Source organism: Panulirus ornatus, chromosome 59, assembly GCF_036320965.1.
Source record: "Panulirus ornatus isolate Po-2019 chromosome 59, ASM3632096v1, whole genome shotgun sequence".
Lineage (NCBI taxonomy): Eukaryota > Metazoa > Arthropoda > Malacostraca > Decapoda > Palinuridae > Panulirus > Panulirus ornatus.
Genome location: NC_092282.1, coordinates 13,338,987 through 13,353,986, shown reverse-complemented (window position 1 = coordinate 13,353,986; position 15,000 = coordinate 13,338,987). Strand labels below are relative to the sequence as shown.

Sequence of the window (15,000 nt, the reverse complement as noted above, 5' to 3'; positions counted from 1 at the left end):
AACTGTGTAACTGTGATCTTCATGTACCCAGTAGAGGCATCGAAATACTTCTTTATTCAACATATGCCATTAGATCCTCTTAAGGAGACGCGGCAGCGTGTGTCATGCAATCAAAATCTTTTATTTCAGGAGTAGTTTAAACGCGGCTGCTTTCTCTACTCCCTCCTTTGGTTGATACCCCTCACTTATACTCTACAGAAAAGTGATTCTGTTTTCCTAATCTCTTTGGTCTTTCCCTCTCTCCCGTGCCTTGCTGGAGCGTACTGTGTCCGGACAAACTGCGTAAACCCCTTACGCACGCACCCTCCATCGGTTCTAATATTATCTACTGCCCTTGGCTCGGTAGCCACAAAAAAAAAGAGGACACCGTTATTCGTCTTGCCCTCGTAAGGAGAACCAATAGTAACCCTTAAGTCAAAAATAATGATGTCCATTACCATAAATGTGGGTTGACATTACCTAGATCTCTCGCTGGTGAAAGTTTTGGTCCTTTGCTGGTGTTGTGAAACAATAATATATATATGTATATATATATATATATATATATATATATATATGTATATATATATATATATATATATATATATATATATATATATATATATATATATATATATATATATATATATATATATATATATATCTATATATATATATATATATATATATATATATATATATATCTGACAACTACAAGTCTAGATATATGCATCTTCAATTTCGGAATCCAATCCTTTCTCCAGGATCGTGTTTCAGAGAGCAGCATTTCACCTTACACCAAAACATTTTGACTGTTAGTGTAGACCTAAGAAAACCCTGAGCCTTTAGAATTTGGTCAACACACACACACACAAAAAAAAAAAATAGAGGATAGTGTTTCCAAGTGCCATCAACTGTGGCATTTCAGGAGCCAACGTCGAACTATCTCAGCTATCTAAGTGTTCTCTCAGACTCAAGGTTGCCGCATCTCACCTCTCAATCTTTGATATATATCTTTTTTTCTTAAGATGCCATAGCAGCGTCCCCCATGTAAACGTCTGATGTCATTCCGATGCAAATGTATGGCCTCACTGTGATTCCCCCTCGTAATCTATAGCATCTCGAAGTCAGCAGTATGGCGAGTGGAGAGAGAGAGAGAGAGAGAGAGAGAGAGAGAGAGAGAGAGAGAGAGAGAGAGAGAGAGAGAGAGAGAGAGGACGTTGTCGGTTCACATGGTGAGGCTTGGGTAAATGCTTGGGGGAGGTTGTGGTGGTAACAGTCATCATAAAGGGTGACCAAGGATGCTGGAGATCGGCGAGGGATTGTGAGTGATTGGAGCTGAGTGAGAGTGGCTGGATAGATGGATTAGCGGGGGCTGGGATGAACGAAGTTTACAAATGGTGACTGTCGAAGTTAGATCACTATCGCGGGACGGAGGCAAGAGGAAAGAATGGTAGCAAAAGAGGCGAATGTAACAACATGTTATGATGATATGCGTTTGCAATTTTGAAAGCCAACGTGACTGTCAATGAAGGTAACTCTCAAGTGTGATGGATGAAGAAAGCACGAAGACAGACAAATTCTAGCGACTAACGACGCTGGCGACTGTCAAGGTTGCTGACAGATAAGGACAGTGAGCGTCAAAGATGGTACATGTCGAGAATGGTAAACAAGGGCTTGTGACTGGCAACGATAACGCGTATATATATCAAGGACTGTGCATTTCTGAGGCGGTAGCTGTCACGAACGCGCATCCGTCAAAGGTGGAGGAGACAGTTTAGGAATATGATCGTCAGCACCGGGTGATGGATCACCATCTCTGGTCGATGGGAATTATGAGGATGACACTCCAGCAATCTATTCCTCTGACGAGCATACATCCCAGCGATCCAACCCGCTCCATGATAACATACAGAAGTAGATTTTTCTTTCCCTTTCGTTCGTCCTTAACAGAGTTATTAGTCGTCTAACTTGATTACACTGAGGCTAAGGAGGGAGAGTAAAGCCCCGAATTCTCCTTCGTACACCAGATTTCAAGCCAGCTTGAGCCTCTTGCTGCGAGGGCGTTACTCTTTTACATTTCCTGGCAATCTATCCTGATTAGCTCTGAGACGAGCGAACTGACGCTCGAGAGGGTTTTACAGACCTTCCTCCTGCAGATGACGGGGGGCTACAGCTGAGTAGTGACGGCACAAGCGACTTGACATGGCCACTACTGGGCAAGCATTTCCCCACTGCCACCAAGTTGATGTCTATGAGAGAAGTTCTCGAATTACGCTCCTCATCTTTGAAGGATCTAACACTCAATAATCTCTCTGGTATCTATGAATTCTGAGGCCAGGCGCATACTAGAATATACGAGTCGCTGCTGACGACGTGTTTCGGGAATAAGGATTCAGATTAAAGATATAAGTGAGAGAGGATCATGTTATCCCTGATTTCAAATGACCATCGAATGAATGTCATTGAAGAAGTATTACCACACTTGAAAAATTTACGTAGATTCTTCATGCCATAGTTGATAAACCTGAGGTCCATTTCCCATCACGTTCCTACATACGATATGAAATCTTGAAAATACCATTTTAACTACAAGTTCATCTCACCAGGAAGTCAGAAACATTGAAGTGGTTGGAAGGAAAGACAAAGCAAGACACTTAGTTTGTACGTACTTAAGTTTATAAGACATTTGTCACTTATTTCTTTTCCTCTGTCTCATACCACACTTCTCTCAGAAGGGACAAATGACCCTTTAACCTATGTCCAGCGGCATTAGAGAAGCATTTTCCATTATCCAATATCTTCATTCGTGTAATTTCCCTCGCGTTGCAATGTCGGCTTCACATCACTGCAATTCCTACCCCCTCGTTCCCCAGGGTTGTTGTGCTTGGATGTCGGCCGTGAGTCTGGTGGATTATCCAGTCATCAGCTGCGGGTAGAGTCAGGTGGGGACGGACGTAGGAAGAGATGGGATTAGTTCTGACGTCGTCCCCACACACAGTAAGCGTGGTAAGGTCATGTTCGCCAGTGACCCATGAGCCGAGAGGATCTTTAGCTTGTGTCAAAGACTCAGTATATAAACTAAATTGAAGGAGATTATCCTGCTGTATCCCAGTTAATGTGTGGTGCATATAGCATATGTATTGTAATTGGTCAGAGTGGTGCATGTGATCTAGTTATTGCTGAGAACCACGAGGGAGATGAAACACGATAAGTTCCTGAGTGCACTTTCGTGTAATCATTACACGAAAGTGCACTTGGGAACTTGTCGTGTTTCATCTTCCTCGTAGTTTTCAGTATATATATATATATATATATATATATATATATATATATATATATATATATATATATATATATATATATATATATATATATATATATATATATATATATATATATATATATTGCTCTCAGAATACTTACAAATACTATTTTTTGAATAAGAAATAGAATACTTCCTTATCATTTTCGAACAATGAAAGAATATACTCTTCTGCATTGTCTACAATATTCTTTTCAACGTTTCCCTGATTCTCCTTAGTTATCTTGCAGTACTCGCTTATCTCTCCTTTTAATGCCTTTCGTAAGCTGACTGACTACAGTGTGTATGTACATCTGTGTGTTTATCTGTATGTGTGCTGAACTACAGTGTGTATGAATACCTGCGTGTTTATCTGTATGTGTACTGAACATGAGGGTTCATTTGTCGAAATCAAATCATATTTCAAATAGTCGGAATGCAAGAAAAGTAACTCCATATCTCATCTCTCGATAGACTGTAGTGTGGAAGTCATCACTCCCATAAGATTAGTGAGTTGGGCAATTTGGATGATCCTCTACGAAGGTCGCCAAGCCAAGGGCAATGGCCTAGCCCTGGAGTGTGGTATTCCGGGTTTCGGCTCGACACTACGTCTAATGTCTTCCTGGTGACGTGCAACACTTCTCTCTCTCTCTCTCTCTCTCTCTCTCTCTCTCTCTCTCTCTCTCTCTCTCTCTCTCTCTCTCTCTCTCTCTCTTGTATTTGTAGAGCTTTCCATTCTAGGCATTTGTAAGATCTCTCTAGGTATCAGGTATTTGCGAGACCACACTTTCTAGGTATCTGTAAACTGTCTCTCTCTCTCTCTCTCTCTCTCTCTCTCTCTCTCTCTCTCTCTCTCTCTCTCTCTCTCCCGGTGTCTGCCAGACATCCTGATGATCCGGACGCTGGCGAGGGAACTTAGTGTCATACATAAAAGAGAATCGGTCTCGTCGCTGAACCATGGTCCAGCTGATCGCCTCTCGCCTCCAGCCCCGCTGGATGGGGGGGACCAAGACATTGTAAACACAGTGTGTTTCTTCGCTGAAGCAATGAGAAGTAGCAGATCCACTTGCAAATAATGAAGGCTGCTTCTACGCATAGACTTTCCTTGACATTTAACGATGTAGGATGATTATAAATGTCTCCCACATTTCACATTTTCTGTTCTTAATTGAACCCATTAGATTTGAAAGCTTTGAAAGGCGTTCTCAGTAGAACTGTGAAGAAAAAGAAAAAAAGAATCTCTTGCTATCTCGCTAATTACTGGCTCTTAATTGCAACCTGTTAATAAATTGTGCCTCCTCGAAATTTTTTTTTCTTCAAGGTAATTATCGCCTGTGTTTTCTATAAATCAGGCTGAAGGCTTTATGACCCAATAAATACAAAGGGTAACGTTGTAGATAGTGTGTATACGTGAGTGTTATTATCTCTGTGTTATTACCTGTTTGTCCATAAGGTGTAGGGAGGTTCACACTCACAAAGGCCCAGCCACTTAACCCAACATTTGTATTGTTTTTGAGTCTTTGATATCTCCAAGGACGCTCTTATTTACCTCCTCCTCCTACTCCTCCTCCTCCTCCTCCTCCTCTTCCTCATCCTCCTCCTGCTCCTGCTCCTGCTCCTCTTTCTCGCTCAGTTTGTTCCAGCGAGCAACAGCTCCATTGTTGAAGAAATGCTTCCTCACGTCCCTTCCTACACTATTCTTGCCGAACTTCCAATAACGATCTCTTGTTCTGGATTGTCTTCTTGCTTCCAAGTGTGTGTGTGTGTGTGTGTGTGTGTGTGTGTGTGTGTGTGTGTGTGCGTGTGTGTCCAAGCTTTGAAGCATATACACATTTTTAGTACACCTTTGTATACATATGCATGGACTTATTTACATAGGTAGACTTGAAGATGGCTTTCTTTTTCTTTCACGCTTGTGACGATCACACGGATTATCATACCTCCAATCCTGTTAGACAGTGGCTAAGCAGGGACTTGCTGAGCAGAGAGAGAGAGAGAGAGAGAGAGAGAGAGAGAGAGAGAGAGCTTGTCTCTCTCCGGCTGATCTACCAGTCGTTAACGGAACGTTTGGAGTAAATTGAACTAAAGAGCAACTTAGGACAACAGAAAAACAGAGAGTGGGTGAAGAAACTACAAAAAAGAAACTAGAAAAATAACAACTGAATGACACACTGAATAGAACTGGTCCTGACTCACAACACTGACGAAACACTACGGAAGAATCCGAAAACAAAAGATATAAGAATCGTATTCATGGAATCAACAGAATCTCTGATACAAGAAAAAAGAAGGGTTGGCATACATAGCCTTGCTGGTGACGCCTCCTACCACGAACCATAAGGTGAGGGAAAGATAGGAACAAGACGAGAGGAGGAGGAGGAGGAGGAGGAGGAGGAGGAGGAGGAGGAGGAGGAAGAAGAGTCCAGACAATGTATCGATTGTGCGATCATGGCTGCTCTTGAGGACGAAAGTGATGTCCTTGAGCCAAGTACGGTATATGGCGGGTCGTCAAGAGTCGTTAGAATCTTTTCCGTGACAGAGGCTTGACCGCGAGAGCTGGAGCCTCCGTGGATAAAACTGGCTGGACTAGATAGAGTTCTTAGGGATACAGACCATCAAATGGATACGAACAAGGGATAAAGGTTGTTCAAACTTTACCGAGTAGATTAGCTCTCTGTAACAAACGACCACTTGGAACTTATAGTTGTAAGATGATTACGAAGGGTTTAAGTGAACAGCCTTAAATGTGAAATGCGAAATTGATTTCATAGAAATAAGAGGGAAGGAAAAAAAGAGTAGAAAGAAGGAAGACCTTCGCATATGTCGTGGCACAGAAAACTTCCCACACAATCATCCAAACTTCAGCAGAAGGCAGTGAAACTGTGATGCAAGAGATGTTATGAAAACTGCAGACGAATCACCTGTTGTGGACGTAAAGACACTTCTGCAAGACTGGGAGGAGACCTTTCGTCGACTACACATGCATACACCAGCATTCTACGGGCTTCCGTGGTGTAGCGGTCACCGTTACTAACTGTGGGTCAACACGCGTCTCCTAGTGTCGGGCTTGCGTGTGTTCGAATCCTGGGAACAGCAGTCGGCCCACAGCTAATCCCAGATGTTCATTCTTCCGTTGGGATCAGTCGATAAATGAATACCTGGCTTAGGCTGTGGTGTACATGTGTGTGTTCACGTATAGGAGTAAAGATATGATACATATATACAAACTTAAGAGACGGGGGCAACACGAGTGTAAAACACTTTCTTCCCGTAACACGAAAAATAGCGATCACAAATAGCAATGACACAGTTCTGCATGGAAGAACGGAGTATCAATCCAACAAATACAGGACCAATAGAATGAGCCATCATCTCTGGGGTTTACAGACGAGAGAGAAATTGAAAGAATTGCTTTTGAGAAGAAGACTCCCTGGAGATCTGAGGAGTTCTCTATATGCATGTCACAAATAAGCTTCAGTTCCTAAACTTTCCTGATGTGATTCTCATGACGTACGCAACGAAGATGGAAAACTGATTCTTCTACTTTTGAAGGTCGACAAGATGAACTTGTAAAAGGTTCTTCCTTTATTAATAGAAGTTATATGTGCCTGACGTCAACCCATGTGTGAAAATCAATCTCTCGTGGAATTATGCCAAAGAAATCATACCTGTGAAATTCTTATATATATATATATATATATATGTAAGTTCTTACTACTGTGAGATGTAAGCTTAGCATCAAAATGTTGAAGGGAATGAACAAAACGCAGTGAAGTCTTTGGGTAACTTGATCGCTAAATGCTCTACTATCGCTAATCTTATTTTTGCTATAGTTTTGAGAAATCTTAAAGAGTGAATTAATGATTTAAGCGAAGAAGATGGTGTATGAGTGGGAGAATCTAATGTCGTCATCGGTATCAATAGAAGAATGGAAAGATATCCCACTGAGATCAAATATATGTAAAAAATCTTATAACTACTATGCAAATAGATGGATAATTTCTTTAATACTTGATTGTCGTTTCCCGTATTAGCGAGGTAGCTAAATTGATAGATGGATGTATATAAATAATCAAAATGAAATTATTATTCATCAGTATGATTAATGAGTAGGATGCTTATCACCCATTAATCCTCAACATCAAAATAAGATTTTTGCTCATACTTTACACTTTGATAATGATAAAAAAAGAAGGAGGCGAGACACTCATTTATTCTCATTAGTAAGACAAGAGCTTCCTCCTTGATTATCCTCACCGATATATATATATAATTAGTCGAGTACAAACCACGTCATTAATCTTCGTTCAATGCATAAATGCTCTCATACTCCTGATGACCAAGTGATGGGATGTGATGGTTTGGAAATCACGAGTGCTTGCAAAAGAAAACCTTTCTCTTTACACTGAACCCCATCTCGCTTGACAGCATCCTTCGTCAAGGGTTTCTCCTTCCTCCCTTATATCTGATAAGGAATTTTTCTATCAACGTAAACCAAGGAAAAGGGTAATTCACTGTCAAAATCCCATTAGAGGGTTAGGATAAGAAAGTGGAAGAGATAAGATGAATATGAGATGAACAAGAGAGTATGAATAAAGGAAGATGAAGGTACCGATGTGATTATGAGTATCTGCGTTTGAGAAAATGAGGAAACAGATCCCTGTGAGGGACTGTGATATGAAAGAGAAGTGAGAAAATGAGGGTGGGAATTAAGATAAACTGGTGCGAAAGGGAAAATGGGTCTTGGAGTACGTGAAATGGCGATAATTCTAAGATTTGGGAGAGCTCTTGTGATGAGGAGGTGTTTACCATGGTGTAATTAGGAGGCCGATCTCTTTCTTGTTAGACCAAATTGGACTTGCAATTGGTCTCCTCTCTCTCTCTCTCTCTCTCTCTCTCTCTCTCTCTCTCTCTCTCTCAAACATGCCCGTGAGGCCGTGGTCCGAAACATGCTTACGATATGGCCAGCGAAGCGAAGAATAACCGAATGACCGGAAGATTTACGACGGTGTTTGCGGCCTGCTGCAACATAATTTTCCAAAAGGAGAGAAAAAAAGGAATAGACTGGAGATCGAGAAAATTGAGCACTGTGGGATAAACTGGATCCCTGACCTTGACAAAAGAAATTTCCATTTAACTTTATCACTATGGTCAGTGAGACGTGATCTTATATTTATTTTTTTTATTTATTTTGCTTTGTCGCTGTCTCCTGCGCCTGCGAGGTAGCGCAAGGAAACAGACGAAAGAAATGGCCCAACCCACCCCCACACACATGCACACACACACACGTCCACACATACAAACATACACACCCACACATCCCAACGTACACACATATATACACACACAGACACACACATATAAACACATGCACACAATTCACAGTGTCTGCCCCTACTCACCCCCATCGCCACCCCGCCACACACAGAATAACATCCCCCTCATGTGCGCGAGGCAGTGCCAGGAAAAGACAACAAAGGCCCCATTCGCTCACACTCAGTCTCCCGCTGTCATGCAATAATGCCCGAAACCACAGCTCCCTTTCCACATCCAGGCCCCACAGAACTTTCCATGGTTTACCCCAGACGCTTCACATGCCCTGATTCAATCCATTGACAGCACGACGACCCCGGTATACCACATCAATCCACTTCACTCTATTCCTTGCCCGCCTTTCACCCTTCTGCATGTTCAGGCCCCGATCACACAAAATCATTTTCACTCCATCTTTCCACCTCCAATTTGGTCTCCCACTTCTCCTCGTTCCCTCCACCTCCGACACATATATCCTCTTGGTCAATCTTTCCTCACTCATTCTCTCCATGTGCCCAAACCATTTCAAAACACCCTCTTCTGCTCTCTCAACCACGCTCTTTTTATTTCCACACATCTCTCTTACCCTTACATTACTTACTCGATCAAACCACCTCACACCACATATTGTCCTCAAACATCTCATTTCCAGCACATCCATCCTCCTGCGAACAACTCTATCCATAGCCCATGCCTCGCAACCATACAACATTGTTGGAACCACTATTCCTTCAAACATACCCATTTTTGCTTTCGGAGTTAATATATATATATATATATATATATATATATATATATATATATATATATATATATATATATATATATATATATATATATATATTTATACATACATATACTATTCGCCATTTCCCGCGATAGCGAGGTAGCGTTAAGAACAGAGGACTGGGCCTTTTAGGGAATACCCTCACCTGGCCCCCTTCTCTGTTCCTTCTTTTGGAAAATTAAAAAAAAAAAACGAGAGGGGAGGATTTCCAGCCCCCCCGCTCCCTTCCCTTTTAGTCGCCTTCTACGACACGCAGGGAATACGTGAGAAGTATTCTTTCTCCCCTATCCCCAGGGATATATATATATATATATATATATATATATATATATATATATATATATATATATATATATATATATATATATTCCTATGAGTCCACAGGGAAATGAAGCAAGATAAGTTCCCAAGTGCACTTTCGTGCAATAATCACATCATCAGGGAAGATACAAGAAATACAACAGTCAGCTGGTAAACAACGAAGAGACGTAGCTAGGACACCATTTGGTAAGCAAGTCTGGCAACAAGCGTATCATATACTTATTATGTGGACTAGGAGGGGCACTGCTCACAAATTCTATCAACAATAGAGCTATCCAATTTGTATAGACCTTCACTAATATTAATGTTACAGTTCTGTGTATATTCAATAATAGAAGATTCAATGATGTTTCTCATAGTACAGGAGTTAGAGTTAATAACTGAGATGGCATTACTCCAGTCCATATAATGATCATAATTCTTAACTTGATTTCACAAGGCATTTGATTCTTATCCTGTTCTTAGACTATATCCATGTTGCTTCAGTCTAACAGAAAGATCCTTACCAGTCTGCCCAGCATATAATCTATCACAATTTCTACATGATACTTTGAAGGTGAATCCTGCAGAACTTTCTAGTGAGTTCCTGATTAAGGTATTCTTTATAGTACTGTGGTTGCTGAAGGCGGCATTTACATAAAAGGATTAAAGCAACATGGAATGTAAAGTAAAAGTATTATTAAAAGGGAGAACTAAAAGATTCTTGGTGTCAATGGGAGTTTGGGTTCAACTCTAGAAAATGATTTCTTTGCCAGCTTAAGGGATTTATCAATGAAAGATCTAGGATACTTTAACTTGAATCCAATAGAATATACCTTCTCGAAACTCATCATCAATCAACTCTGGACTGCAAATACGTAATGCCGTAAGGAACATGGACTGAAATGATGATCATCTAACTCTGTCATGGTGAGCTGATTAATAATAGATATATGAGCATCTATTGGTAGGTTTTCTGTATATGCTAAACTTAAACTTGTTTTCTATTCCTAGGAATCATGCAATCTAAAAAGGTTAACATATCATTATTTTCAAATTTCACAGTAAAGTTGATGGAAGGTACCAAATGCTGACCTTATACTGTATCGTATGTCCTATATCTTATCTTTCACTCATAACGATTTTTTTTTCTGCAAGCAACTGAAGAAACTGAAGAACCAAACTTCGTTCATTTATCTTTCTATAATCTTTGCTTTTTAACCTTTCCACCTTACACGGCTTCCATCGGCGCATACGCATGCTAATGCTATGTCGACAACCAGGGAAATAGAAGAATATATGCATGTTTATTCATATGTATGCATGTATGCTGCCAACCTTCGCAAATACTCTTTAATGATATGACAAACCACCAAGATGACAACTACAGTATCCAACTGCTACGAGCATGTGTTTAACCTAGATGTATAATTTTTATTGACCAGAAATTTGAATGAAGGCTGAATCAGTTTAATTTCAATCATCTTTTCCGTGTATTTGAATGTATGAAATACTATATAAATTCCTCCTGATGATGATGATGATGATGATGGCAAGGTACTGACTGTTTTGTGAATTTATGTTACAGGAGGAGAGAGGAGAGGGTCATTTGAGTCTCCTACTGATTATCCAGCTGATAAATGTTAGAAGGGCAGAAAGGAGAGGGTCAATTGAGTCTCGTAATGACTCTCCTGCTGATGTATATGAGAGGAGGAAGGAGAAAGGGTCAATTGAGCGTTCTTCTTACTTACTGTGGACGTGAAGGGTCACCGGGTGGGAGATCTTGGGTCTTGTGTTGACTTGGCATTCGTAGACGCCCGCATCCCCAATGGTGGCTTCGTGGATCTCTAGGTCCCACACCCACACCGCGCCCGTCTGCCACGCCCGCACCTGCACGAGGAAGAGAGGGAGAGAGGGAGAGAATGAGTAAAAACAGGAAACGTTAGTTATTTCATTCGTAAGGACTGAAAAGCCAGGTAATTTGGTAAAGATTGAGAATTCCTAAAGTGAAGGGAGTTGAGGATGATAATTCTTAGTAACATTATCACAAGTGAATGGAAATCTACTTTGGCAGCTTCCTTATAGTGATATAGAATCATAGTCTGAAATTTCCTTTACACACACACACACACACACACACACACACACACACACACGTATCCATTTAATGCAGACAGCATACATAAATCTAAGAAGTTAAAATACGGTAGAGAATGTTCAAGAGATGAGATACCCCGAGTGTAAAACTCCCTCTCCATACGGTACAAATTGGCAGAAAAAGGTAAGTGTATACGTAAGTATATCAACATTAGTAGATGCTGTATATCCAATTCCAAAGAGGTGGGAAGTAGAGGAGGAATTTTAAAGAATTTTAGTGTTATAAATGATGTAAGCATTTTACTAGAGTGTCTTGATTAAGTCTCTCTATATCTCTTTTTAAAGTGGGCGCAAAAGCGTTTGACAAGCGGCTTGAAATATTGTTTCACGGAAGCGGACGAAATGCTAAGGAAGTGGAAGAGGACAAATGTCTGAGAGAAAGCGATCGAGAAGTGTCCCCCTGAACTGCAGACCAGCCATGTTGACAAATGTGGCACGTAATATGCTGAAAAGGACATCAGAGAAGAATGAATGATCACTTGCAAATAAGACAACCTGAGTGGGGAAAACGAAATAGTTTCAGAAAATGGAGATCGTGGGTGACAAAGTTAATTTCTTTTTTGGTGATTTCTGTTTTGATAGAGGTGTGGATGAGTCGGCTATGTCTTTCCGAAACATCAGAAGGCTTTTTGACACTGTATCATCCAGGAGGTCAGATTAAAAGAAGCTAGATCTTCAAGCAGGCATAAGAAAGACTCTACCGATGAATTAAAAGCATAATATATGGAAATAGAGGACGCGTATCGGAGAGGCCTTCTTGGAAATGGGTTGAGGTCACTGGCGGTGTGCTACAGAATACGCTTTTTGGACCACTGATCCTTTTATTCTGTATACTCTCTTGTCAGGAGGACTGAACTCCATCCTGAACATGCTTGTGGGTGATGCCGAAGTCAAGGAGGTGAAAAGTGAGGATGCTTGCGCCCATCAACGAGATGAAGTAGACAATTCCAGAGTTGATCAGATCTTTTGATGAAATTCAACCAGATTTAATGCAAAGTAATGATGATAGGATGATGATAGGCTACAGAGAGAGAAGGCCTTAAAATATACATTATCTAGCAGGAAATACTCTGCAGGACTCTGTGTTTTTATATTCTCACCTTAACGTTATGCACAGTTTATAAACTGGCAAATGACATTTAAGTATATGGATCAAGAAAACACTCATCACTTTGCTCACAAACTAGAGAATGCTTCGGGAGTTTGGTCACTGATGTTGAGGAAGCACAAATAAACGAGTTGATAGAGTGAATCTAAAGGAGGGAGGTAAAGATGTTACCAGAATTGAAGAAAGTCGAATTACACGGAAGAGCTAGAGGCATTAGATATGTCCATTGTATTAAGGAGAAAAGTGAGGGGTTGATCTTAATCACAATCTTCAAGTTTCTAAACCAGCTTAATGAAGTGATCAGTGAACAGTTCTTCGAAAGATGCAAGTATAACACAAACAAGATGCCATAACATGAAGTCAAGCTAAAAAAAACTTGTTAGAGAAGATGTAAAGGAGTACCTTAATAGTGGAGGAGTAGTGGATGAATGAAATAAACTGAATGATGAAAATGTGAGTCAGGACAGCATGCAGAGATTAAAAGAAAACTTGCATGATAATAGAAAAAATCGAGAAATATAGTCTGAAGAGTATAGAACTCCCTCCCCCTATATTATAGATGGGTATACACACACACACACACACACACACACACACACACACACACACACACACACGAATATCGTCTAACGAAAGCGTGTAAAACATAAACTTATTGCGCGTGTCGGGCATTCTGAAAAATACATTAGACTTAAAGACGCCATCATTCCCGCACTGCTCGCAAATAAAAGTAAACTTGACCTAACATTCCCAGTAGGTTTGATCGCCCCATTCCTATCCCCCGAGCTCAAAACATCTGAGGGAAGTAAAGATTTACGCCAGGGGTTAACAACGACGCATACAGACCAGAAGGGCCAATAAAAAAATTATGGTCACTCGGATCACAAATTATTTCAGGCTACATTTCTAGCTGTAACGTCGCTTGATTCGACCTTAAGGCTAATGGTCTTTAGATGCGGGAGGGAGACAGAGGGGGCTGGCTAGCACCAGACGTAAACAAAGAGTTATTGCAGGGTACAGGAGAGTGGAGGAGGAAAGTCCAGGGGCAGGACAGCCATGCCTCAGAGGCGGAGGAACTTGGGAGACGTTATTAACCACGAAAGAAAAGGAAGTCATAGAAAATGACAGTGTGAAGGGAGAAAGGAAGATGGGGAAACAATTTATGGGGAATCTGAATGAGGTGGTCAGGATGTGAATAAGATAAGACTGAACCGCAGAAGGGGGGAACAAAAAAGGAAAAGGGGTAATAGATGTGAGGTAGGGGAAAAAAAACATAAAGCCCAAAGGAGATCTGCTACTATATTCATGGTGATATGATATGATGTTGACAAGGCCAGATTTCTAAAGGATTGCAGATGATTCGGTTGAGAGAGAGAGAGAGAGAGAGAGAGAGAGAGAGAGAGAGAGAGAGAGAGAGAGAGAGAGAGAGAGAGAGAGAGAGAGAGAGAGAGAGAGAGAGAGAGAGAGAGAGAGAGAGAGAGAGAGAGAGAGTTGAAGCTCGTTATATTCGTACTCACTCTAATCCCTATTACCAGAATATCTTTCCTTTTTTTTTCCTTTTTTTTTCTTCTTCTACAGTTGTGACATTACGTACACCAGTGTTATACGAGACCATGCGTTCATGGATCATCATCCCACATGGATGAGGAGGAAAAGATGAGTACTTACTAGAAATAGCCGAAGCTGGAAGGGGTCGTTGGTATATAATCGTCCTGAAAATGGACTCAGCACACGACGTTTATAATGCACGAGCTCAAGAATGGCAAAAGGGATACCCGAAGAGAAAGAGAAATTTATTGGTTATAAAAAAAAGTGAATGTGTTGGACACACGCACAAGTGTTTTATATTTTTTTCTCCTTTGAACCGGAGGAATTTTGAACCAAATTGTTTAATGACTGAACTGTGGGAGACATTTTTTTTCTTTTTACCCCCGTGAAAAATAAGGTAATTGCGAAAGTATTTGATTATATTGAAAAAAAGTAAAAGCTGGGGCTCTTTTGTCTCTTACCACCTCCTCGCCCCAAACTATAAATCTGTCTCATCATATTCGA

The 15,000-nt window shown here is 40.7% G+C and overlaps 1 protein-coding gene across 1 annotated transcript in view; it reads right to left on the bottom strand.

The window, feature by feature from the left end:
* Nucleotides 1-15,000, bottom strand: part of LOC139767082 (protein CEPU-1-like) — a 283,063-nt gene that overhangs the window by 63,167 nt on the left and 204,896 nt on the right. The window contains exon 5 of the mRNA XM_071696053.1: nt 11,435-11,573. Coding sequence (XP_071552154.1) covers nt 11,435-11,573 — 139 coding nt within the window. The remainder of the gene's footprint in view (nt 1-11,434; nt 11,574-15,000) is intronic.